The sequence below is a fragment of the Thunnus albacares genome, chromosome 3 (assembly GCF_914725855.1).
Source record: "Thunnus albacares chromosome 3, fThuAlb1.1, whole genome shotgun sequence".
Taxonomy (NCBI): Eukaryota; Metazoa; Chordata; class Actinopteri; order Scombriformes; family Scombridae; genus Thunnus; species Thunnus albacares.
Window position 1 is genome coordinate 24,533,498 of NC_058108.1, and position 26,248 is coordinate 24,559,745.

At 40.8% G+C, this 26,248-nt stretch overlaps 1 protein-coding gene and 1 long non-coding RNA gene across 4 annotated transcripts in view; both read left to right on the top strand.

The window, feature by feature from the left end:
• The first annotated feature begins 7,203 nt into the window (after nt 1–7,203).
• On the top strand, nt 7,204–9,353 carry LOC122979153. The gene is made up of 2 exons (XR_006402806.1): nt 7,204–7,350; nt 8,737–9,353. It is a non-coding gene; the product is annotated as an uncharacterized LOC122979153 (long non-coding RNA).
• A 2,425-nt stretch (nt 9,354–11,778) lies between these two features.
• Nucleotides 11,779–26,248, top strand: part of LOC122979612 (hedgehog interacting protein) — a 36,249-nt gene continuing 21,779 nt past the window's right edge. The window contains exons 1-4 of one of the 3 annotated variants that reach the window (XM_044347199.1): nt 11,779–12,068; nt 16,032–16,224; nt 21,181–21,322; nt 23,647–23,848. In XM_044347199.1, the coding sequence (XP_044203134.1) occupies nt 11,799–12,068; nt 16,032–16,224; nt 21,181–21,322; nt 23,647–23,848 (807 nt within the window). In that variant the 5' untranslated portion in view covers nt 11,779–11,798. Of the gene's footprint in view, nt 12,069–12,642; nt 12,751–14,367; nt 14,438–16,031; nt 16,225–21,180; nt 21,323–23,646; nt 23,849–26,248 lie in introns of those variants that run through there. The other 2 variants (XM_044347200.1, XM_044347201.1) reach the window with 2 other exon arrangements.

Here is a 26,248-nt window from a genome sequence, read left to right on the forward strand (position 1 = left end):
GATTTGGTGCCATATAAATAAATTGAATTGAATTTAAAGCTGCACTAATAACTCTTATTATTATAACAATGAGACAATTCAATATGTGCTCATTTTATGAACCTTCAGAGAATTATCACCCAAATTTTCAGTCCTCCTTGGATCTATGGAGTTTTTAAGCATCTTTCATATCATCATTTTATCCCTCAACTTTACTGTTTTGATTCAATATCAGTGTTTCCTGTCACTTCCCACAATGTTTTTAAAGCAGATTTTTCCAGCAAAAAATGCATTAAAAATCAATTGTACACTACCTGCACAGCACCAGATGGAAGAGGGAACATTTAGCAGCTAAAGATCCCTCAAGAGTTGGTGGAGACCAAAACAGAGGTAATAATAAAATATGAATATTGGACATACATTCATAAGATGGTCAAACAAAAAGTGGTGTGTTTAGCTTTTCCACTGCCAAAAAAAGTAGTCAACAAAAGTGGATTGATGCTGCTTTATCATAATCCTAATAATATGGTGTATTTATATAATCCTAATCACTACAGATCTTACCTGCTTCTTTCTGCATTGGGATATGGTCTGGATTCTGAGGCAAAAACCCCCCCAAAAACTTTAAAGTCTGTGAAGTAATAAATGTCTTCTACTAATGGCTATTAGAGAGGCTGGAAATAAAGTGTTCAATTATTTCAAGGGACACAGGAGATGGGGTCTTTAGATTTATTAAAAACCTATGTACTCCATTTTTAATTTCAGCCCTTTAAACTTGAGACACTGACCTTTATTCACCTCTATCAGACACCAATATTGCAAACGCATCCATACAAAAAAATCCCTTCCGCCATAAACGTGTAGGGTAGCCCTATTCTCTCTTTTAGTCATGGAGACCTTTGATTGACACAAGTACTAAAGTCCAAATTTCACAACAGGGATAAATAAGATGACAATAGAGAAAAGATTATGTAGATAGAAGTAAATGATGCAAACGAGAAAGAAAGGACTCATTTGTCAATGAGGTTGATGGATGATTGATGCGTCCTGAAATGTATGCTGAAACTTATTTTTTCCAATACAGGCTACTAACTTAAAAGTGACTTCTAACAATTTAAAATCTCAGTATGAGTCAAAGTAATTGCTAAGTCATTTAGATTGATTACAGCCTGATCAGACCTTATAGATGTACAGTATTATTGGCATTTCTATCTATGAAGCAATGACACTTGCCCGTTCGAGTGTTAAGCAAAGCAGTGTTGCAAATGTTCCTGCTGCTCAGTGCTCAGTTAGGACAGGACTACAGAATGACATCTCCTCCTTTGAATAACTGCCAAATTTTATTCATTGTCTAACAAAGCAAATGCGGAACACTTGAACAGCACAGTGTAAAACCTGAAGCGAGTTCAAGAGTGTTTTAACATCACTGATGGGATCCAACCGCAACAGCACTGTCCAGTTGACCACACAAATATTTGGAGTACGCAGTGATACTTGGCAGTTTCCTTCTCCTTGAAACTGTATGCAAGCCACAGGTTGTGAAAGACTGGTAGGAAAAAATTCACTTTCCCATGGAAAGACAAGTGTTGAAATGCATCTGAATGTTGCACTGTGGTGTACAAATGATTTATTATCAATCTCTCCTCCTCTTGGTTTTTAAATCTCTATTGAGATTATTATTTGAGCGCTGGTTTATCTCACTAGCATTGTCTAGTTTGGTCAACTCTCCCCTGGATATCAGAATTCACTGAGCTCTTCTGGTGGGCCGAATATACCACAAGAACATAAAGGTTCAGTTCATTTAGCATCTTAATAAAAAACATGCCATATGGCTTCTATGTCTTGGCCTGTAAAATCATAACAACCTTACTAATCAAAGACATTGTGTCAAAGGAATACTGATTCCAGTTGCGGCCTAGTGTTGGCAAACCACCCCATTTCCTTCTTTATATTCCTCTGCCAAAGGCTGAATAAAACCTCAGCATTTTACAATGTATTACCAGACTGTACATCTATGAGCATCAACGTCAAACACCTGCTCATACAGGCCACTATTCAGCTAACAACCTTGCTGTTCGCAATTATGTCAGCATTTGTACTAAAAACAGGCCCCTATATGAAAGGGTAGGTTTACCCATATTACAAAAAACATATTTTCTTCTTTACCACTAGTGGTATCAAGCCTTGCAGATAGTTTTGGTTCTATTTGTCGAGGTTTTGAGATATAATTAGCTGAGATTTTTACATCCACCCCAGTTCAGTGAAGGTGAATGGAATTTTGTCCGTGATGCTCATGAATGTTTTTATTTTAAAAAATTAAATATTTGCAGAAAGCAATCTATCACATTCAGTCTGGTTCTGTCACACACTGGCAGGATACTGGTGGGACATTTTTGCCTGGTACACCAATAAGACTTATGGGAAAGACATTAAGCCTAAACCTCCTACATTGCATCTGCCTGCAGCCATACAAGAATCTCTGATGCTCCAATTGATCACAGCCAAGAGACTCATTTTAATGGACTGGAAAATGCTCCACACACCCATGTTTTCGAAGGTGGATGCCTGAAATAGTTTTGATCATACAAAAGTTTATGAATACTAAATCTACCCAATTATTTGCCCATCTGGTCACAGGGAGTATAAACTGAAAGTTTGACACAGTATACATGTTGTTTGCCATTTTGTCGTGTGTGAATGTGTGTTTATACATGTTGCGAATATTAATTTTATCACGCTTTTTTCAAAATAGAATATATATAAAACATTCAACAGTAGTGTATCTTTCCAGAAATTCATTGCAGCTACTTTCTACTGAAGAAATCCCTATAAAACTACTAACTACTAGCAGTGTGCTCTGTGGATTATTCAGAGTAACAGGGACACTCATACATTAAGTTTTGTTTTTGTTTTTTGTTTTTAATTTTGGTTATAGTCTTTAGTCTTTCAGGCCAGGGACACGCACAGAATCTAAACTTCTGCTTATAGACTTGCTAAATAAAAGACGCCACTTTGCAGACAAAACAGTGCTTCTCTGACATGGAGAGGATGGATACGCAGCAGAGGGAAACATTTTATCAGAGCCTTTGTACATCTCAAGTCATGTAAGTATACTTAAAGTCCTTGGTGGTCCAATACTGCTATCAGCATCTGGAATGTAGCACAGTGGGGATTGCACCCAAAAAAGTTCTGTTCTGTGTCTTTGCAATTAGGCGAAGATAAACTTGGGTTTTGCGCTGTTCTGATTTATCCTTTGTTTCTTAAATTATTTACAAAATGATCTTTCCCACAAGAAAGTACAAACATGTAGCCTGTGTTTATGGTCACTGACTCTCCTTAAGTTGTTGTCTGCTTTAAATGGCTGCGAGGGGAGTATGAAGATAATGAAGCAGTGTTTATGTTCTCGAGTGTGTAGTGGTAATAGGCCTGCAACTGTTTGCATGTTGTGTGTTATTGTGCGAATGGGTCTACGAACATGTATGGAGGACATCTGCAGGTTTATGTGATGTAGCCTGTCCGTCCAAGTGTCAATATGACGGAGTGTTTGAGGAATGGGAGGGGGACATACAGTGGCAGACAGGGCAGTGACCCCATCGTCTGAGATGAACCCTGCTGAGAGAGGTCTGAGGCCTGGGACGCAACTGCTCAATCACACTCAGTGCATTTACATGCACTTTGGCAACTGGATTATGGTGACATATCTGCATTAACTTGATTTTTTTAAGTTATTAAGATTTTTTTATTACTTATTATTACTTTATTAGGTTTAGAGAAAACTTAGAGAAACAAAAGAGAAAAAATTAAGAGAAAAAAATACCTAGATTTCACTTGAGAAACCAGACTTTTTTTTTTTTTTTTTTTTTGGTCACTTAATTGGGTTTCTAATATGTATTTTATGTGAGTGCATGTGTATGATGAAGATTTCAAGGATAATATTGCTGTGGCAGCAATGTGGCCGTCGTTATTTGTTGTGGTGCATCCTTGCATCCAAAATAATTAAATCCAAAATCCAACTAAAACTAAAATGGATATTTAATTAGTCTGAACAAGTCTGTTTCCACTGCTGACCTGTAAACTATTTTTAAAACTTAGACACACTTGCACAAAAAAGCAGAGCTATAGATCAGGTGTAGATTGATCACTGAACCCCAATTGGCTCCCAATGTGTGCACTTAAGAAAAGAAAAAAAGTTGTCAAACTGATACAATAGCTGATGAATGTATGCCACGTTTGGGTACAGAATGGTAAGGAAGGTACTTAGGAGAGAAATCGGATTACTGATTAGTTGCATATAAACACAGACTATATGTTATTTCAGTGTATTGAAACTCATTCTCTGACTTCTTTCTTCACCCTTAATTCTCTCAGTAACCTGTTTGCATGTAAATTTTGTGACTGACTCAAACCTGCAGTCAGTGGAGCCAACATGGAGACCACCTTCTGACACAACACTCACTCCGCTGCTAATGAGAACCTTAAGGCTGCGAGGAGCCAAAACACATCTGACTAACACCCAGTTGTGCATGACCAATTCTGAGACTTTGTAGCTATTAAAATGTTAGGTGATACATAAAGAATAATAATAGAGGCAAGGTGGAAATGCACCTGGACATAAATAATGAAACATGTTGATGTCACACTGAGTTTAGAGCAAGTGAGACTAACCAAAGCAGTAGCAAATCTGGTTTATTATAATTTTTAGGCTGTTGCATCAAAGCTACCACCAAATACCTTCCATGGCTAGTATGAACCAAAAGCACAAAGGGAACCACAGTTTGAATTACATTTAGGGAGGCAATATGAAAATGTATACTGTAATAACTGGGCAGTGTTTTCTAGCAGACGTACCTTGGACTAACTGAAAGGGATTAGAACAAAAACATCCTGACAGGAGAGGCTGGCACATTATAAAAATGACTCATGGTTGGTAATCAGATCCCAGACAAAGGGGAAGTTTTCACTTCGGCTTTTTGATATAAAAGAACAAGGGCCAGACGGGGAAATATTACTCTGAAATGAGACCTCAAAACAATTCCTTGGGACAATAAAACACAGTGGGTTCCCAAAAAGTGACCTTTGTACAGGAGGATGAAAGGGAAAAATCTCAAACTGATTCCACACCACACCTAAGTACCTTCACGGGAGCATCTGTTCCATTCGCCTCTTTCCTTTTCTGTTGTAAAACGATCTCAACGCAAAGAGACTGTGTAAACTGGGATTGCACAATTGACCACAAGCCCTGGGAAAACCATATAATGTCCATTTTTGAGAGAAGTTGTACAGCGCTGCACTATCACCCCTACATACTCATGCTGAGGACCACCAGCACTACTTTTCCAAATAATGGAAGTAAAATACTTTCCATTTGCTTAATATAAATAAGGGTGGAATTGACTAATCTGTCCGGCGTGTGTGCTAGCCTTTTTGTTTGAATGATAAAAGTTCAATATACAGTATTTGGCAGTAAAGCAACACTGCAGGCAAGTCTCCTCAAATGGTATGTTCAAATTAAGAGTGAGAATTGATGCCTTCCATATTCACCAAGCCGACAAGAATTTGGAGCATAAACTTGCTGGTGTGGCCCTTAATAAAGGCACAAATTGTTTAGAAAGGGAGTGACACTGCTTAGATTATAAACATTTACAAAATAATGTTGTAACAAGCAAATCTAAAAACGGGAAAACTGCATTAAAATGGCATGTTTTTGAAATCACATGATCTTCTTACCTTTCTGTATTTGAAAGAATAACATGGGTACAGCACACACTTTTAACGCTAAATATTTTTCAACTTGACTTCATCTGATCTGCCCAAAGGCAAGTGGATCAAGACAATGTAAACACAAAAAAGTAAAACTGATACCCAGCTAATGACACTGTGTGGCCCTCATTTATCATACGTTTTAGACAGTGCATTTAAAAAAAACAACATAGTCTTGCAGGTGCACATGTGCGTGCGCGCACACACACACACACACACACACTCCTCTGCCTGGCTTATTCAGATGCCATGAGACGCGAGGAGCACTCAATAGCTCGGGCCTACCTGATGGAGAGCCTGAGAGGCCAAGCAGGAACAGATGGGATGAGGACGGCGGGGTACTGGGAATGAGGGAGTAAAGGGAGGGAAAGAAGGGAGAGCATCGAGAGTCAGGGACCACCATCATTGCTGCCCACACCAGACTACACTTACCACCACCCGCCCGCTGCCCCCATCCCATCCCACCAAATTCATTTGCAGCTCAGTGATTCTCGACTGTAATGAATCTGCAATTTGCACACATATGTACGGTGCCTAACATGGTACTACTTTGGGATCTGTTTAACCCTGATGGAAACATTTACAAACAACTGACCACAAAGAGTCATCAATCTGCACATTAACCTCTTACTTGCCTTTGGGGGATTGTGCTATTCTCTATTATAGGGTTCAGAGAGGACCAAAGAAACTGAAACAGGGAGGACATGGAAATAGTCCCTTTCAAAGCAGACTACAGATGCAATTAGCCAAGTACTAACAGGACCTAACTATGGTCACTTCAATCCTTGTCGTCTCTCTGCTTCAAGATTAGAAAAAAAAAGCATGATCAAAGTGAAGTGAGAGATTTGAGACCCCTTGAAAGGTAGAATGACCACCTCTATGCTCGCTGAGTCCGAAACATCTGGGCAGGCATCTCTGTGAAGCAAATGACTGATCAGTTTCCTACATTTCCTGTAAGGAGCAGTGCAAGTCTGTGCTGCTGTATTTATCTCCCTGGAGCTATGTAATTGTAGTGGTGTGTATTTGTATGCATCAGGCATTGAGTATCATGTAAACAGTTACAGAAAACTTCGTCTTCTCAACTTGTGCAACCCGGTATGTGTCTCGTGCCACCACGCCAGGGAGCCCTGGGTGGCTTCGGTTACTCATGCCATGTGTATCCAAACAAGGCCTAAGGACACTCCAGGGTGGTACAGAGGAAGGAGGGGCGAGGAAGCTAAAGGTGAGGTAGTGTGGTCCGATGGTTGAAGCCAGTGATTTAGAGGCTGTTGATACCGGGCAGACAGCCCAGGCTCTGTCACTGACTCACTGTAGATGACGCTGCGTAAGTCACTACACTTAAAATGTCCTCATGTGTTTAGATCTGTTCAAGTGGAAATCAGGCGCGCTCACACAGCTGGAAATCGCTACTGGATCTGATTTTCTTGTTTCTCTCTTGCTTTTCCCTGCAGATTTCATAAACAGATGGCAGAGGCTCATTAAGCTGTTGTCAGGACTATTAATGACATTGTGAACACTTTCCGAGCTCTGTATGCCTTGGGGCGTATGATTGCCAAAGCTGAGCCATTAAAGAAGGTGTGAGAGTAACACAATGCTGCTGTGTGCTTCAAGGTGAGGGATGGATGCCATGAAAGAAAAGTACACTCATGGTTGAATGGCTGTTAGCAGTGGGCTGACGTTAATGATTTCATGTTAGTGGTGGAGTTGAGAAAAATGGTATAATGTAATGTGAGTTTAGCACTGCAGAAGTGGAGTGTTAGAAGAATTTGGACTTGATCTGGCTTTGATCCAGCAATGCTACATTGCATGCATACATAGTGTATGCATTGTATCTGTTACAATTGTATAGTAGAGTGGAATATACTGCAGTCATACTGTAGTACTATCAGATAACACCTTTTTGATCCTTTCCTATGCAGGTTTACAAAATGTTAGTGTCAAACTCTTAACAAGACTAAGAGTCTACAGCCACGCTAACGGGTCTGGGAGGCTATATGAGGCAGCATGCTAACAGTGTGCACAATGACAATGCTAACATGCTGCTATTAAGCAGGTATAATATTTACCATATTCAACATATTTGTTTAGAGGGATATCATGCTAACACTTGCTAATTAGCACAAATCCCTTAGTACACCTGAGTCTGATAGAAATGTAATTAGTTTTCAGGTATTTGCTCCAGACGCGCCAGATGTTTTGTTACACAGAGCCATCTAAGAAGTTGTCCTTGGAAACTGAAAAGGGCAGGCAACTTCAAAAGATACTTGGCAGGTGATTGGTTGAACCATCTGTCTACCACCGTCTTACCTTGCAAGGCAGCTGGATTCGCGGGATAACGAGATCACACGAGAATCCTCATAGGACACTGATTGGTCCGAACCAACGGTGCTTTGGACAAAAACGCATAAACTGAAGCCTGACAAGATGGATTGTCACATGATCTCATAATGTTTTGATCTCATGAATCCAGCTGCCTCCCAAGGTAACCAAAGTATTGGACATATTGAAATTCTGACCTAATGATAGAGCAAGATGAAAAGTCAGGGGACCACCAAAGTGATTACAGTTAACTCTGAGGGAGGCATGAATGTATGTACGAAGTTTCATTGCAATCCATCCAATAGTTGTTGAGGAATTTCACTCAATGCTACAAATGTGAACCTCATGGTGGCGCTAGTAGAAAAGTCAGGGAAGTCATTAGTACTAAATTTCTTTGCAATCCATCCAGTAATTGTTGAGATATTTCAATCTGGACCAAAGTGGTTCAACAGACCAACATTGCGATGCATAGAGTCATGCCGCTAGCATGGCTGAACAGCCCTTCACTTGAACAAAATCAAAGATCGAATTTCTAATTCAAACATATTTAATAATCACAGCAAAATCACAATAGTAGAAAACAGACTGATTCTAATGTTTACAGCTATTTGGAAAAAGACATTCTGTTCTTTTCATTGATTATTACTGAGTTATATAAAAGTTATACTTTTCTTGCAGCTCTACAGATGAACCCTGCTGGACCCACAGCTAAGTGTTGGCCACCTCTAACAACAGTCGGAGACAACTTTAGGTGGACTTATGAACTGTGAGGTGTGAGGTAGTGGTTTCGCCTGCTTGGAATGGAAAAACTGAAAAGCACAAATGGAGTTCTGTCATCAGTCCTGTTGTGTATGCTCATGATTACGATACTGAGTTATGAGGCAAACAATGCAAAAAAACAGAATGGACAGAAAGAACAGAGTAAACTTTCAACATCTCCTCAGTCTGGGAAACAGCGGAGGCGGCAATGAGAGCTCGCAGAGCTCCAGACTCATGTTGTTGATCCTTATGTGGTCACACGCAAACCTAACCATCATCCTCTGGGATATCCTCTCAGAGGGTCAGACACAGAGTGCATGAGAATTTCCCCACTGACCCTGCAGAAATAAAAGGGCAAAGCAGGTGATATCTATGCAGGGAATTATTATGCCTGTTATTACGTCTTAATATTTCATTTATATCAGCATTAGTTGCAAGCAGGATCCTTACAAGCCAAATTAAAGGAAAGGAAGCTTCAGCATTCACTTCTACACATAAAATATAATTCAGTAATAGTAATAAAACTATGAAATCAAGAGACTAAATTTGTTTTTAATAATGTAGAGAGCAAGTTTTGCAAGAGAAGACACTTTAAATGGCTGTTCACTTATTTCTTCATGTGTATGTATGTGTGTGTGTGTGTGTGTCTGCTCTGAGCCTGTGCCTCAGTAGGACTGTGTCAGCTTAGAACTGCGGTCTGTCGAACTGTGATTCTCTCTAATGGTCTATCTCTCTCAGCAGATGTACTCTTCTCTGCTCCACAGCTGCATCCCACATGTTTTCACGCTGTTCGACAATGCAGTTATATTCCTTCTCTCTGCTTGCAGCTCTTGTGTTGGTGGTGGCAGATTCCTTCTCTGCATATGGTCCTGTTCCTACCCTCCTTTACATCCAGAATACTGCAGTAGCACTTTGGCTATACTTGGTCCTGAAATGTCTCCAGTTGGGTAACGTAAAGAATGTAGAGGGTGGGGGGTCAGATCTGGCAGGGTCTGCCACGGCTTCATAGCACACACAGTCATTTCCATAATTGCCCACAATCAAACCAACCCCTCCTGGATTCCACCCGCTCCAGATTCCTGTAGATAAGCTGAGCTGGGGCTCTGGTGAGTGCTGGAGACCCCCAAGTAAGAACAGGTGCCGCTAATGTGACTGATTTCAGATTCTCTGAGTATCTAAAAAGGTGGTGGTGGTGGTGGGGGGGGGGGGTGGTGTTTGTCCAGTAATTACCATGGATGGACATTCCCTTTCGGATCGCTATCGAGTGATTTTTCTGAAGAAGGGAATGAAAGGAGGATTTGTCCCACATTTGGTTCGGTATTATCAGGAGACTTTAGCCAAATTAAGATGCCTTACAGTGTGTACTGTAGGGCAACAAGCTGCCGGGCATCGGGTAATTGTGATTGATTCACGTTGTAGCAGATTTTCCACATCTAATTCTTCATTCTGCGGCTACCAGAATAAACCTTTTAGACAATATTTAGAAACAAAGTCAAACAGCCATGACAAAGTTTTGTGATGTAACATAATATTACCCATTTTCATAATTTTGGTGTCTCGAGGAAATCTCTGTTGCCTCTCTTAAAAGCTCAGCTATTTAAGAATAGAGAAAAACATATAGGAATGTAAATGTAGTGAGTAGGAAATATTTAGATTCCTTACTTATATTACCTGTAATAGCCTTACATTTAAATATTACCTAAAAGTACAGAAGTATTATCAAAAAAATGTACTTAAAACATACTCAATATGCAACACAATACCTTTATTACATAATGGTATTATTGTTATTAATGCATGGTTGCGTAAGAAGCATTTTGATTTTGTGTATAGTTATTCTAACTATTTTATATACTGTAAATCTATAAAAGGCATCATATCGTATAAGATTAGCCTACAACATGATTTGTATGTGAAATGTTAATCTGCATTGTAACTATAGTTGTCAAAATATGTAGGGGAGTAAAAAGTGATGTAATGGAAGTGGAATAGATATGGAAGACAACCACAACTAAATCTTATATTTATTGAATTCAGGTGAAGGTTACTGTATCATGTTTCCCTTATCCATTGTCAGCTCCCATTAAAAAAATATGTTATATTTTGTTTACATCATAAATTTAAGAATGAAGTAGACTTGAGTAATAACTTTCTCAACTTTTTTTCAGTCGTTTGAGCCCCACAAGGAGACTCCCACTTGTCTGCGCTCTCGGGTGCTGCGCTCTTCCAGGTAAACGTCTACCTCGACGTGGACGCGACTGCTGGCCACATGCGCGCACCCGCGAAGTCATACGTCACCGTGCTCGCTCCTCTTCTCGCGCGCTGGTTAAAAAGAAGGAGGAAAGAGCACGAGAAAACATGTGAGCGCTCTGAGGACTTTAGTGAGAGAGAACTTTTATTTCTTATAGGCCTGTGTGTGAGTGTGTGTGTGCGTCTGTGTGTGTGTGTGTGTGAGTGTGTGTGTGTGTATTTTTTTTTTTTTTTTTTTTTTTTTTTTTTTTTTTTTTTTTGACTCCGTGCATGCACAAACCGCCTTGCTGCGCTCAAAAGGAATTACATCTGAAAGGAACGTCACGGCTCTTTTGCAGTTCATGGTGTTTTGGGGGTTTGACTTTTGGTGTTCATCAGGATAAATTGTGTTATTATTTTTGCTTTTATTTTATTTTTTTTCTATTTCCGAGTTTTATTGTATGATCAGAAGCAACAATAATTTATTTTTAAAACATATTTCTCAACAAAAGTGAATCAAATTTAAGACACCTGCTTTTGCAAACAGCATATTTGTAATTTTCTTGAAGTAATTGGCTTCTGGGTGGAAAAATATAGCCCCCAAATCAAAAATAGATATATTACATTGGAGATTTACCCCACTTTTTTGAAATAGAGGGAGCAAATCCTGTGTCTTTTTTTTTTTTTTTTTTTTAGATTGTATTTTCATATATTTTGGTTAATTTTTTTAAGATTTTTTTTTTTTTTTAACAATGAAGCATTTGCAATTTGTGCTCGTCCTGGCCATCGCGGTCAACGTGTGGGAATGTGGAGACGCAAAATTCGGCGAGAGGGGAGAAATTAGCCCCAGGAGGAGAAGATGTTACGACGGAAGCTTGCCCAAGCGGCTGAAGAAAAGGGAGAGAAAAGTGTTGCTTGACGGCAGCAGCAGCGGAGAAGTTTGCCACAGGTTGTATCCTCGTGTGTCCTGCTGTCCCACCAGGAGAGCCGCCTATCAGATCCTGCACCGCAGGGACGCCAGGGTAGGTTAATGTCCATCCACCACGTTGCCTTTTCTTTTTTTTATACTTTAAATTAAAGGACTGGGTTTTTTACTGCCAAAACGCCTCGGGGGACGCATTTACAACCCGCGTGTATTGTCATTCTGCCTCTTAATGCCGACAGCTGAATTTGGGGATGGTCAGGAGAAATTGCCCTGGGCTACATTTAATTCTGCTTCCGAGAAAATGTGCTATTTTAACACTTCTAGAGGGTTCTCGTAACGTGTCCATGTAGTGGTATGAGATTTACCATAGCCTAGCCTATATGTTTTTTTTAATTATCACCTATATCCCCCCTTTGTAAAAGAAACTGTCTGTTTATGTCTTTAATCTGTTAAAATGCCGCTAATCTTCTAATTACAGTTTATTTTGCCGGTAGCTATAAGGTCTGTCTTTCTTTTCCGTCAGGATCTACCTGTTTCTTTTCTTTTTTGTGCTTACCTGGTCTGAAATGAATTAAATTTTCAGTTTTCTCAGTTAAATTATGATTTTTCTTGGTGTCTTGCTTCACACAATCGGGTGCAACTGTAAATTCAGCGTGTCCAATGCGCTCCGGCGTTACCATGGTAATCACTCGCCGATTTACGTTACTTCTCGCAACAGCCAGCTACGCTGTCAGCGAAGAGGGTACTAGCTAAACCGTTGTACCGTTTTACCCGAAAAGGTAGGAGCTCGGTTGCACCTTATTTTGTTTTATCAACCATCGACCTTTTAACCACAGCTGGGAGCTGATAGTGAACTGTTTACACTCTTCTGTTTAACAGCCATTCACTCTCCGCAGTTTTGGGGAGTTAACGTACAGCAATTTGTCTGCCGAACGTATTTTAACGTTGAGGGGAAGAGTTCCACGAAATCGCGCTTTTACGTAACTTACCGTTAAGTGTTAAAATGTCAGTGTAGTTAGGGTTTTAAACCGCTATTGAGTTTCTGTGGGGAAGGGGGGCAAATAAAGGCAAAGAAGAAAGAAGGCAAAGAAAAAAGCGACTGTATGCACCAAACTTGTAGCGGATTCCGTTGGATCCTCACCGGGCCATTCTCATGTAAACCACTCCTCGAATCATTCAGTGGCTGGGTGGTATCTCACTTTGTGTTGCGACAAAAAAGCCATATTGCATCATTTAATTTGCTCAAGTCATGCAAATAAGAGGGGGGAAACTGAATAGGACGAACTCGACTTCTCCTCCTCCCCACTACACTGCCCACACACGGAGCCCTTTCTGATTATGGCAAAAGAATAACAACAACACCATTGTGTTTGTTGGTTTCACTAATGGGAGAAGCTGGAGAACATCACTCTCCCCCAGTCATCAGCCCTGTCCAAGTGTTAATGCCTTTGAGAGGGTGTGTGTCCTTCACTATATCCCCCTGCCAACCAACTTACACCTATTCCCTGAGGACAAGTGTTTTGTTAAAGCTTAGTGCTCTCCCCCTCTCTCTCTATCTCTGACCATATGAGGTTTGCAGATAGTCACAGATTTCTTGCAATTGAATGACAAGTATTCTTTTCAAAGTGTAGGCATTGTGTATTAATATGTTTGTTCCGGCAATTTCGCTGGCAAAAGCCATTATGCAGATGCTATCATAGAAAGAAGTAATCCTGTAACAGCTGTTCTCCCCCACATGAAGTTATACATTGAATTGACAGGCTTGGTGTGAAGCCAGCTTTGGAAAATGCAATGTAAACATCCGAAATAGCCTGGGAATACGTTTAATGACAATTTTATTTTCTTACGCTTTTATAGCTCCATGTTTCTGATTATGACTCAGTTCTTGACCTGCTTTAAGCGTCTCCTCAGCAAGAGTGCCACAGCTGAGCCTCATTGCCGTTTTCTCCCTGCTTTTGAGGAACGTACTCACTGAGATTCAGCAAAAGACAACAAACAAAGGTCCACTTGTTCTGGTTTGGATGATGGCAACATTGGAGCCCATCCCAGCAACATATGGACACAGGGCATGGCTGAGAGCACACAAATGCTACTCTCTGTGGACCTTGTGCCAGCCCATGGCACACAGAATCAATGGGCAATTTAGAGCAGGAGGGCAGGCATGCCCACAACACTACATGGCATGAGTGTAGAGGGCACAGGGACAGAGGAACACACCATACATGCAGGGTCATAGCCAGCCTGGAGCTCCCTTTTTGAGGAAAACGTCAACAATTAGATAAAATATAGAACATGAATGTGATTCAGATCAGAGTTTAATTATAGAATCTCCAATGGGCTGGATTTTGTTTTCCCTTTTCATTTCACCTTTTATAATGCCCTTTGTGATGAGAGATTTATTATATATGTTAGTATACTTTTCAGGTCGACCCTCAAGGTTTTGCCAGAGGTTCTGCCACCTGTTGGGTAAATAAAACTCTGTATAACTTTTAAACAGAAAATCTTTTCCTCAGTTGCAGTTTGTTCTGCAGTCAGGGGGAAGTGTAAGGCATCCTTATGTTGGCCTTGGGTCCTCTGGTCTAATTGACTTCGACAGACTGCTAATTTGTTGATACCAGAGTGGGAATGATGTGCCTGTCTATCTCTAAATTGGTGTTTACACATGGACCTCACACAGAGCAAAGCACTACCAGCCTGCCTGCCTGCCTGGCTGCCCAAGCAGCACCACTCTTGACCTAAAACAGATTACATTGTGTTTTATTACAGCTAATTTGTTATGTAAATAATCCTGCTAATTTCTTTTGGATTAACTCTTTGTGTACTTTTGTGTAATGACCCCAAGTCAGGCTTTGAGGCTCTTATTTGGGTTCATTCATTTCATGCCCTGAGATCTGTCAGACATTGGGATTGTAATTTGACTTTAACAGTTTGTGAACTTGGGTAAGCAGACAGTGACTGACAGGATTTCGTTGTTTATTTCTCCGAACACACACGGTGATCCGATTGTAATGTTAAATGAGTGCTTTAAAGGATATAGAATTAAATGTGATTGAAACTGTATTTAGAGTAGGATAGAAAATGTTGTAGGAGCTGTGTTTTTTTTTCTCCGATTGTGTACACAAGATTGTAAAAACTCTAAAGAAATATTTTAGTGAGGAAATGAGTAAATAGTGAGAATTTGGAGTGCCTTTGCAGTGTGAATGGTGGCGCGCTCATGCAGATTGTGGCAGAGATGCTGTAGAATTTCACACTGTGCAAGTGACTGTTTGGCTCCCTCCTCTTCTTCAGACGCAATGAAAAAAACAAAATCACTTTGTGAACTATTCAGAAGGAGACCAAATTCTAACATTAACATTACAAAACTTTAACACATATCAACTCTTCAAATTCTGACTTCATGATAATGTTGACGTTTAACACAAGATGTGGCATGTAAGGTAATGTCCTGGGCAGTCAGAACTAGGTTTATGACATCCAGTCCTGCTTCACACCCTGTTGCCAAAAGAGTATCTTTATCTGCATGTGTCATATGGGAGAAAGGTGTTGTTAACATACAGTTGTTATCTGAATGTGTTGCCGTATCTAGATCACTGACTTTCTGTGTGATACCTGGGGTGGGATTGGCTAATTTAAGGCTGTTAAATGGGAGAGTCTGGTGAGAGTTGGAAAGTGCAATCTGGCAAATGTGTTTTTTATTATAGGAACAATCCAAACATTTAATTAAAACCACCCTTTTTACAAATCACACATGCATATCTAACATTTAAAAAGTTAGGTAAAAACCTTTAAGAGCTTTTATTTGTCTTAAAACGTAATTTGGACTCATTTGGAAAACATCTACTCATTTTGTATAGTTCTAGCTGTTGAAAATCTCAAACATGGACCCTAGAATCTAAACTCTCCCTACTCTACAGTGTAATGTTTATGATGTTGATATCACCAAATGTCCAGCTAATCCTAAACTACATGTTGGCTTGCCTGTGCAATGTGAAGTAAAGGGCAAAAGTTAACAGCCCACCATTTTAATCAGGCATTGGCCCTTTTTGCGTGTGGTCTCCAGATTTTCTCCACCAATAACACCGAATGTGGACGTCTCCTGGAGGAGATCAAGTGTGCTCGCTGCTCCCCCAATGCCCAGGTGTTGTTCCACTCCTTGGACATGGATAAGATGCCACACAGGGAGCCAGACCTGCCACGGCTCTGCCAGGACTTCTGCCGCGAGTTCTACTACACCTGCAGGGGGCACATACCAGGTAATTACACAGATAATAATGAACATGAAGGTGATGTGAATTATAGCCCCTGTGTGGTTACTTGGTGATACGCAAGCAAACACACACGCACTAGACTAGAGGAAGTGAAAGTAAGCATATATTACACTTGCTCATTTCAGCCTCTCCTGCATTTGAAATGAATCTGACACGTCTGATTGTGATGAATTAAAATTCACCGCAGGCCTCATTTCTCATTGAGACACACGTAGAAGCTTTTTTTTCTGGCAGATTTTTGGACTTATGCAAGAACTGGTGCGTCAGTAGTCTGGTCTGAGAATATTTATTTATCCAACTCTTACCTCATCTGACCTCACCTCCATTTGTTGCTGAGCATGTCTTACCCGTTCGCTCGCTTGCTGCCTCACTCCTTGCTTTACTGTTGCACTTTAATGCATCAGTAAAATTCCTCACCACACACCGCCTATATAGACACAACACCATTTTGCTGATTAGACTCCATACTGGGTCTAACACACTGGTTCTAGCGATATTTGTGCTTTTTTGCGACGCAGTCTTCAAGTCTAGCTGTGTTTATGGCACCAGGTGCGGAAAGTTTTGTTCTCCTGTCTTTGTTTTGTTTGTTCGGATCATGTAAGTTTATTTTAATCAGCACAAATTTGCAAAACAACGGACTTTGTTGGAGGCCTTGAATGTAGTAACAATACACAGATTTGAGGCATACTGTATCCTGACATGTGAATGGAAAATATTAGATTTGCAATGGTGGGTAAGAAAACAAATTTCTCACAAGTATTAACAAAAGCAGGCCCAGTCTGACCAGTGTACCAAAGAACTGGAGCAAAATGAACTATTTTATGACCTGTTCCTGGATACTGCTCACCAGACTCAACTCCTGGGGTTGATTCTGTATTCGAGATGCATATGCACTCTAGCTGTGGTCTAGACATGACTACTCGGCACCTTGCCTTCCTCAGACATAAACTGTCACTCAAAAACCTGCCTCTAATTCTCTGCCACCAGTATGTTTTCATTGGGGTAGTAAGTTCACATGAATCTAAACATAGTTGAAGTGTTGCTTTACTGGACCCTGTCATCTATGAGTTCTAGTATGAGATGGCAGAATCGACTCTACAAGGGGGAAAAAAACTAATTGATGCAACAGTTTTCCTTGTGGATACGGTACTGTTAAATGATAGGAACCCTTCTGCCCCCTGAAAGCATTTGGTCCTCAGAAGAATTTCCTTTGAAGGGATGCAAGATCACAGGTACCTGTGCCTTCAGAGTGCATACCAAACATGATCAAACACTTTTTTGACTGTCTTTTCTCCTCCAGCCAAGTCTTCTTCCAATCTCTGTCGCCACAAACTGATTAGATCTGCTGAGATTCGCAAACAGAGAACAGTTTCAAACACACTTGTCTGCAACCCACCCACATGGTATGCTGCAGCTCAAGTCAAATATCAAACACATACATTCCATCTGAGTCCATCCTCGTCTGCATCTAATGGCCTGCTGGCATATCGTGTACAACACTTGAACTACAGTTGAAGTTGGCGAGAGCACAGACCACAGAGCATAGTAACAGGGAAGAAGAAGACTTGTCTGGAGTTACATTACTTGCTCATGAGCAGACACACATATGGGCTTAGGGAGTCAAACCAAAAAAGCTCAAGAGAGGAATCCAGAGAAGAATCCCCCCCCCCCCCTCCCGTTCGCTGTCGTGCTCCCTCTCTTCACCCCCCCCCCTTCACCCCCCCCCACCACCCTCAGCCCTCCACAGATCAGCATATGTGGTGACGAATGACACATTTATTTTTCTACAAAGGTTGTGTGTATGTAAAACTGCTGAAGTGCATCAAGATGTCAAGTACTTTGGGTGGGCCACCCAGGTTGCCTTGGAAGATAACCAGATGGAAGTATAACTTTAGCGCTGGGGAGCCGGGAATATGGACAGAGTTCTGTCTCTCGCTCTCTCTCTCTCTCTCTCTCTCTCTCTCTCTATCTCTCTCTCTTCCCCTCCCTCTCCCTTTATCCCCCTCTCCTCCCTCTCTCTTTCTCTCTCGTCTTTTGTACGATTCTCTCTTCTCTTTTACTTTGTTCATGCTCTTTTAAAATTTCTTTTAGTGGGCGCAGTACAATAAAGACGGAACATATTTTCAATACCTCGCAAAACACATCTCTTATTAAATACAAACAGGTTAATTCAATTGAATTTTGTCGCATGGAGAACTTCTTCCGTAAGAGTTGTATGCATTTTTTGTATGAACAGTAGCAATCGTGTCTGCAGGTTAATCTTATGATGCGATGCAGTAACAGCAAACATTTCTAAAAAGTCCTAATTCTAAAGGACTGACCACAGGTATTAAAATGAAACAGTAGCCTTTACGGTATCCATAAATTTCGTCCTGCTCCCGTGAAACTTCCCACCAGCCCTTGATTAGGCCGTGTACTTAGCCCCCATTTCTCCATAAAGACATTTACTGGCTGGACTCTCACTTCTGCCTCCAGGCCTCCCACCTTCCCTGTACTCCTCTTCTTTCATATCTTCTTCCCCTGTTCACTCATCCCCCCACCCTGCACCCGAGGTCCCCAACCAGCATGGTTAAGATAACTGCAGACACAAGTGGGTGGGTGGTATAGCCAGAGCTGTGTGTGTGTGTGTGTGTGTGTATGTGTGTGTTTCTATGTGTGTTTGATCTTCATGTTGTGTTTAGATGTTTGAGGGGATATCCTATCACCTCCAGTATTTGGTGCGGTCAGGTCTTGTGGTCGGTGTGTGGCAGGAGAGGGAGATGAAAGGAGGGACAGGGAGAGTCCTGTTTGTGTTTTTATCACTGGTGTATTTGCTATCCTCTGTCCTCTGAGGGTTTTACTAAAGGAAACAATATTGGCAAGATTGTTTTTAGGTCACAAAGGGCCCCTGAGATCCACTGCACACTTTGCTTTTTGCTGGGAATAATGTTGTGACTGTGCTGGCAGGAGGGCTGGCTGTGTGTGACTGCCGTGTTTATCCAGATCACTTTTTACTCTGGCATTGAAACACTTTAGGTAAAACCAGCAGGTCAAAAGGAAACAAGGAATGATGCGACGGCATTTTTAACTTGAGTTCACATGCTAAATCAGTCAGCATTTGGGAACATCATGTCTTCGCTTGGCAATGCAAGCAAATAATATCTCCCACCCTGAAAACATTTTGTTTATTTGTAATTACATGCCATATTTAACAGGTTGATTATTTCATTTCACATGCTGTGCCCATGTGCTGCTCAGTAATACAAAACAGTCCGACCTGTTTGAAGGATAGAACAAGTGCTTGGGTCTTATTTATTACAGATCAGTTAGAGCTCCTTATGAGCAAAGAATAATGAAATGTTTTAGCTACAGTGAGTTAAAACAGGGACAAATGGTGTATCTCTCATTTTGTGTGCACATGGAGAATAAAATGAATACCCTTTGTCAATTTAAAACATTGTTGTACAAATTGCCTGCTAAAGTGACACCCCACTGGCTGTTTTGAGGTTATGAGATGTCATGAGTTGAGATGTTAAATTTTGCTACCATTGCCACCATTATTTCATGTTTTGTGATCTTTTCAAGCAAATATGGTAGTTTGTGTTTGCTTTTTTGTCACATTCAGGATGTAATTTCATTACATGTAGAAAATATTTATCCCTCAGAGCTTGTATGTTAAACTGAGAGGCTTGCCTCTTTTCACATATAGGTCTAGATATCATTATTAGAAACATCAGTCAATATCAATTTTGTTTTTGGTGATAGTTTGACTGAGTTTGCGTTGGGGTGTGTTAAGGTTGTGTGAGCAAAACATCTGGACCAGCTGGATGATGGGGAATATGATTTTATTCCTTGAAATAACAGTAAAAGAAATTAAACAAAAACAGTTTACAATGGATGTCCATAAACCACTCCGGTTGGCTTTTTTTGTACATTCAGTGTTTAGTTGCAGATCATAGGTCAAGGCTTTATGGTTCTTTTGTTTCAATCAATACATGTTTGTTACAATTCAGCGTAAATTTCACCCCAAAATTCACTGCCTTGGAGAATTACTGGTTGTACAGTAGCACAACACAGAATAAATACTTTTGGACAGTTAAAATGGGATGTCCATTTAAAAGGCTCTCATTGCTTTGTTTCTCAGATCTTGCCTGTTGAACTTATAATTGTGCCAAGGTATGTGTAGTTTATTCTAGCTGAAGTGTCTTTCTCAAGAACACTACATCGGGAATGTTTGCTGGCACATGGGCTCGCTAAACAACAAGACACCGAGCAAACTCACAAATGACCCATGAGCAAGTTGATATATGATGTTTTTAGTGTCAAGAGGAGATTACAGCTCTGATTTATAACCGATGACACAATACTACCTCATCTACTGACTGTTAAGCTGCTGAACAGACTTCAATGAAAGCTAGGCTCTGTGTCTTTTCTATAGGTATTAATTAAGGCTAGCGCACAAGCATCATTTCACAAACCAAAATAATGTCAGTGTAAATTAAAATTGAGAATGCAATGTTTTTTTTTCTCTCTGGAGGAGGCACAGTTCACTGCAGAGCCCTGTCTAATCTGTGATCCATTTGGTTTGGCCCACTTTCTCTTCACTTGTTCATTTCAGACCAGTCTAGCCAGGATTTGGTTTGGCTCATCAAGCATAACTCCAACCCTCCCCAACACAGAAGTACATCACATCCTTTCTCTCTTCCTCTGTCTCTCACTTTCTTTTTCTTCCTCTCCTGCACACACACACACATGCACGCACAAACAGTACAGCCACATGCACTGCCGAAATGTGCACACACAGAACTAGAACAGAAGTACCATAAAAAACTTTGAGAGAATGTTAAGTGGATATTCTTGCTGGCTACATGTGTCCAGTGTATGAAGTCTTTTTTTAAGTATGCTTTATCTACAGTAAGTATAAGACCCTCTGTCTATATCTTTATCTGTTTTGTTCGTTAGAACTGTTCCAAGCCGATGTGGATGAGTTCTGCCAATACTACGGGAGGAGAGATGCCAGTCTATGCTTTCCAGATTTTCAACGAAAGCAACCACAAGGGCAAGATTCCAACTACTTGGGAGATGAGAAAATAGAAGATATCAGGTTTGTAGCCGACTCTTACCATGTTTTATTCCATTTCGGTTTTGAGTTACACTATGGAATATGTGCATATTATTATTTTGAATAAGCTTTGGCTGGTTGTTAAATGTGTTTCTGCCAACTGAGCTATTCAGGCTTCATTAGTACTCACAAGTTCAGATTTATGACATTCAATCGTGATTTTTATGTTTTTGTAGCAACAGGTGTAGCCTCAGTCACATGTGCCCTGTTCACTGGTCCATTTTGACATGGTCCATACTTTCAGACAGAAATGCCATGCCATCTCTCCTCTAATCCTAAAGTTTGTCCAGAGTGCTTTTGCTCAGCTTTGCTCAGATAATGAAAATGCTTATCCTGCGTCATTCTGGTTGCCTCCCTCACTGCAAAGGTCTTTACATCACAGAGGGCTTTGCCCTTTTGTCCATGGGGGGATGCCTTTCATCTGTTTTCCCTGAGGCAAGAAGACTAGGCAGCATGTGCACCTGAATAGCAGCAACCAACATTTAGTTAAATAACTTCCAAAAGTAGAGAGTCAGGGGCTGATTTGTCGCTTTTGCACCTTATTGTCTGAGAGGTTTACTTTGGTAAATCACAGTGAGCAGGACTTTCTTCCATTAGGAAAAGGAGAAAGTGCCAAAATTAAGTCACAGTTATTGGCTAACATTATGGACTTTGTTTTTAGGAATCAAGGCGCAGCCATGTGTTCTTTGCACAATGCACAGAGGGAACGGTCGTAAACTTTTTGGTATTTTCATGGCTGGTGGTGCATAGCTCACCCTGGGAGCACATACAAAACAGGATAATAGGAAAAGTAAAAGTAAGAATCCATCATCATACATCACCAGTGGGTGTGTTACTTGGATAGTAGTTGTGGCCAGTCACATCAGCTTGTATCATCCTGCTTAATATCAATGCCCCCTGCTCCATGATGCACTGATTATATACTAGGTGATGGAGTTGAGAGTCCAGTACAGCTTCTCCCGAAAAGAAAATGAGATTGTTGTTAGGAGATGGAAAGTTGCAAATGTGAATTTAGAGCAGTCAAATGATATGAGAAATGAAATGAGATGATGAGAGATGAGTTTGCTCTTGCTAATTACCAAAAAACCACAGTGACCGGAGGGTTGTTTCCCGGTAGTGGTTCCTTTGAGGTTGGTCATGCGATCAAATGGCCCCAATTGTCCGTGTTCGAATGTGGGAGAACTGGCAGGGGGTCTGGATTGAGTCTCTACAGGTTTGTCTGGGCACCTCCAGAGTGAGCTATGTACATGGGTTTGTGTGGACCTCCTGCACTACTTTTGTCAGACACTTCAGAAAAGTCAGAGATTATGCACACAATGGGTGTCCTGGCAATCTGGTATTTTTGGGTGAAGATGAGAAGATTGGTGGGAACCCTTTTTTTAAAATATATTTTTCATTTTTTCTGGCACTGAATAAAATATGTACGTGTCCAGTGGATCCTGAGGATGTTATAATTAGCAAAACCTCTGGCCGCACAGGAGTAAAGTGTAGAGTAGGAATATATGTGGAATTCTGAGTCATAACCAGCCAGATTGGTGTACAGAGAGGGCAGAGGTTTGTATGGTTAGTTTGCAACAGTATGGTGCTGTTGTACAAGATTTAATCAAGGGGATTTAATCTGGGGTAGAGATTTTGTCAATACAAGACTATCAGATTAGAGACTAAACAGTGAAAACACTGTTTACCTGGTGCCTTCCGATGGCTGTAGAGGGACATAATCAACAGAAAGCCTTCATACAGCACACAAGCTGTTGCGTTTGAAAGATGCATTGTGGTCTAAGCTAGATAGTAGATGGTGCAAAAAAATGTGTATCTTGATACTCAAATGGCAATGTGTTTGGATTGCCAGTGACATTCTTCCCTCTGTGCTTTTCCTCCCACCTTGGTGAACGACAAGTCACCAAATTAGTTCAAAAGCAAAGTTGAGAAAAAAACTCATTGAGCCCTAGTAAAATGCATCACCTGACTGTAAAAAGGTAATGCAATGAAAGACTGAAAAAAAGAATGAAAGAGGAGCACCTGCTAGTTTTGTCAGTTGAGACAAATCTCAAGTACTTGATAACCTAGACAGCAGTAATATTTAACTAAATTAATTCAGATTTTTTTCAGATGGCTATCAATTAAGAAAGTGTCTGCCAATCATTGTCAGTGTCATAAAAAAGTAATTTTAGGTTAATCTTATTGCTGATTATTTTATGCTTCCTTCTTCATACTACTTCAAATTCTCCCATGCCCTTCTACCTTATAACTGGATTATTCACCACCACAATCAGTGTCTGACCTTTTGTATCTCCCATGTTACCCAGGAAACACAAACACAACTGCTACTGTGCCCAGGAGGTGTTGAGTGGTCTGAGGCAGCCGGTGGCTGTGGTGCACTGTGGGGATGGATCCCAGCGGCTCTTTGTCCTGGAGAGGGAGGGAATTGTCAGGATACTCACTCATGAGCTCCAGCTGCTCAAGGAGCCCTTCCTGGACATCCACAAGATAGTACAAAGCGGCCTGAAGGTAGGAATGAGAATGCCTTCATGTTGTTAACACTGGCAGGGTTAACAGTGTTTGAGGGGATAATATGGATAGAATTGGAGCACAGATGTAAATAGGAAAGAGAAAAGGAAAGAAACTTGGCTGACTGTATGACTGATACTGTACATTTCTAGAATAAGGACTTAATGCAATAGAGCCTTAACACCAATCTCTACAACAGGATTGTTTTCACCTATGTTTTAAAGCTCTACCACATTAATACCTTATTCTAGAAAATGTACAATACCAGTGACCTATTTTGTTTGACTGAGAGGAACATCTCCAGCCAAGACAAATCCCTTAAAAGTGGTGCCTGCGCACTATTAGTATTGAATTGTATAATTACACCAAACAAGCAGTCATTCATCAAATGTGATCGCAGCTAATCATTACGCTATTATCTGCTAATTAACTGTACATACAGCACACATTGTGCTCACTGCTAATTTTCTGCTAATTCTCACAAGATGGGTTAATGGCTTTCTTAATCTCTCCCACATTGTTCCACACAGGATTCTAATATTCCACATGGTGACTTACCCAATACCGCACATGTTGACTGACTTTATACCTCACATGATGATTAGAATGACTCAGCCATGATTACATGTAGTAGCACCTCTTCAAGTGCCTCTCAGGTTTAAATTGTTACCTTGTCCACACTTTTTATTCACTTCACAAAGACAATGTTTTTTTTATCCAATGTCTACGATGTCTCTTTTGCTCCCTCAGTGTAAAGTAATGAGGGGTTAGTAACATATGTTGAGAGAGCGGCTAAAAATACTGATGTGTTTGTACTTCTGATAGGAATCAGTACTGTCTACTTGACCCCCTGCCATCATGAAAGTCTGCCTGCTAAACATGGGAGGATATTGGGGTGTCATTCAGAAATTGTTTATAATTGCTTAAAGGAATCTATCTGGGTATCTGACCTTGTTATTTTCCGGGTAATGTCTTGATGTTTATTTTTTATCCATAACCCTTACTGCATCTCAGATTTTGAATTTTATAATTGATCGGAAATTGTTCAGATGGCCCAAGGAGATGATGAAGCTGGGATGTTTGGGGGGCACACTCCCAGACAGGAAGTTTATCTATCACGCATGCCTCCTGCTCCTCCACTGACAAGACCCTTTGCTTACAAGGAGTCAAACGGAGCACAGCATTTGAATATGCAACTGCCCCCTGCGGGATGCTCTCCCCGCTCTGCTTTGCTCTCTTATCATCATTCAATCCCAACTGGTTGTGGATAAAGTGATCATTATGACAATTAGACGAGGCTCGATCCCCGGCAGGCCCCAGGAGTCCTATTCTGTGATGTTGGCTGCCAGAACGGGCTCCAAGCCACACGGGGTGGACAGGACCAGGGGAGGGCTAAGGTGTTTACTGGCAGCATCAACAGGATGGAGCTGCCTTTATACAGAGAGAGGAACCCAGGCCCTCAGGAGACAGGGTAGATAACGGGTTTATCATCAGCCCCATGCACATGCTTTGATTGTAATGTTCTGTGTTTCCTCCTGCTCTTCTATCCCCCTCCTTCCATGGATCCCCCCGGTGCCAATTAAGCTGAACTGCACAGAAACAATGCTGTGCTGTGGTGGTGTGGGCTCCTAGCTGCGCTGTGGGTGTTCGTCTCCTGAAATTCAATCTCTATACTCCAGTCCCCCCCACCCACCACGCACACACACACACACACACACACACACACACACTACCCATGTCATCATCACAGTGGTTTCTCCAACTGGTTCACATTCGCACACCTCTAACACGATTGGTAAATTGTGGACAAACCTCCTGATTGGACAGAGGCTTGCTGCAGGATGCAGTTCAGAATTTTTGCATGTAACAGATTTTGACTGTTCTTATGAGAGCTTGACTAATAGTTTTTTTTTTTGAGTCAAATACCAATATGGATATTCTTTGTACATTTTTTTCACCAATTTTCAGGCACATAAAAAGAAAAAGAAAACGTTCTTGTCTGTGCCTCAAAATAGCAAATTATGGTCGTTTTGATTATGCTCAGATTTTATGGAAATCTCATGAGTTTGAGTACAAAATAGTACGTCTTTCATTCTACATGCCAAACAAACAAGCTTGTGGTTTAGGTAGGGATCGACTCTCATATCCTTAGTTTCCATGTTTTATTGGAGAGCAGTGCCTCCAGCGTACAAGAGTTACTGTATGTAAAGCTTTATAGAGTTGTAAGTGGCAAAGTTTTGAACATAATTAAACATGACAACAACTAGAATTATGCATGAACTTGTCTGGATTTGTTCTCAACGCAACCAGTTTTAAGATGCTATAGTTTGAAGCCAACAGTGATGCTTTTTGATTTAAAACCTCCTTATAGTCTGTGGTGTCTGGTGCTATTTGCAGACT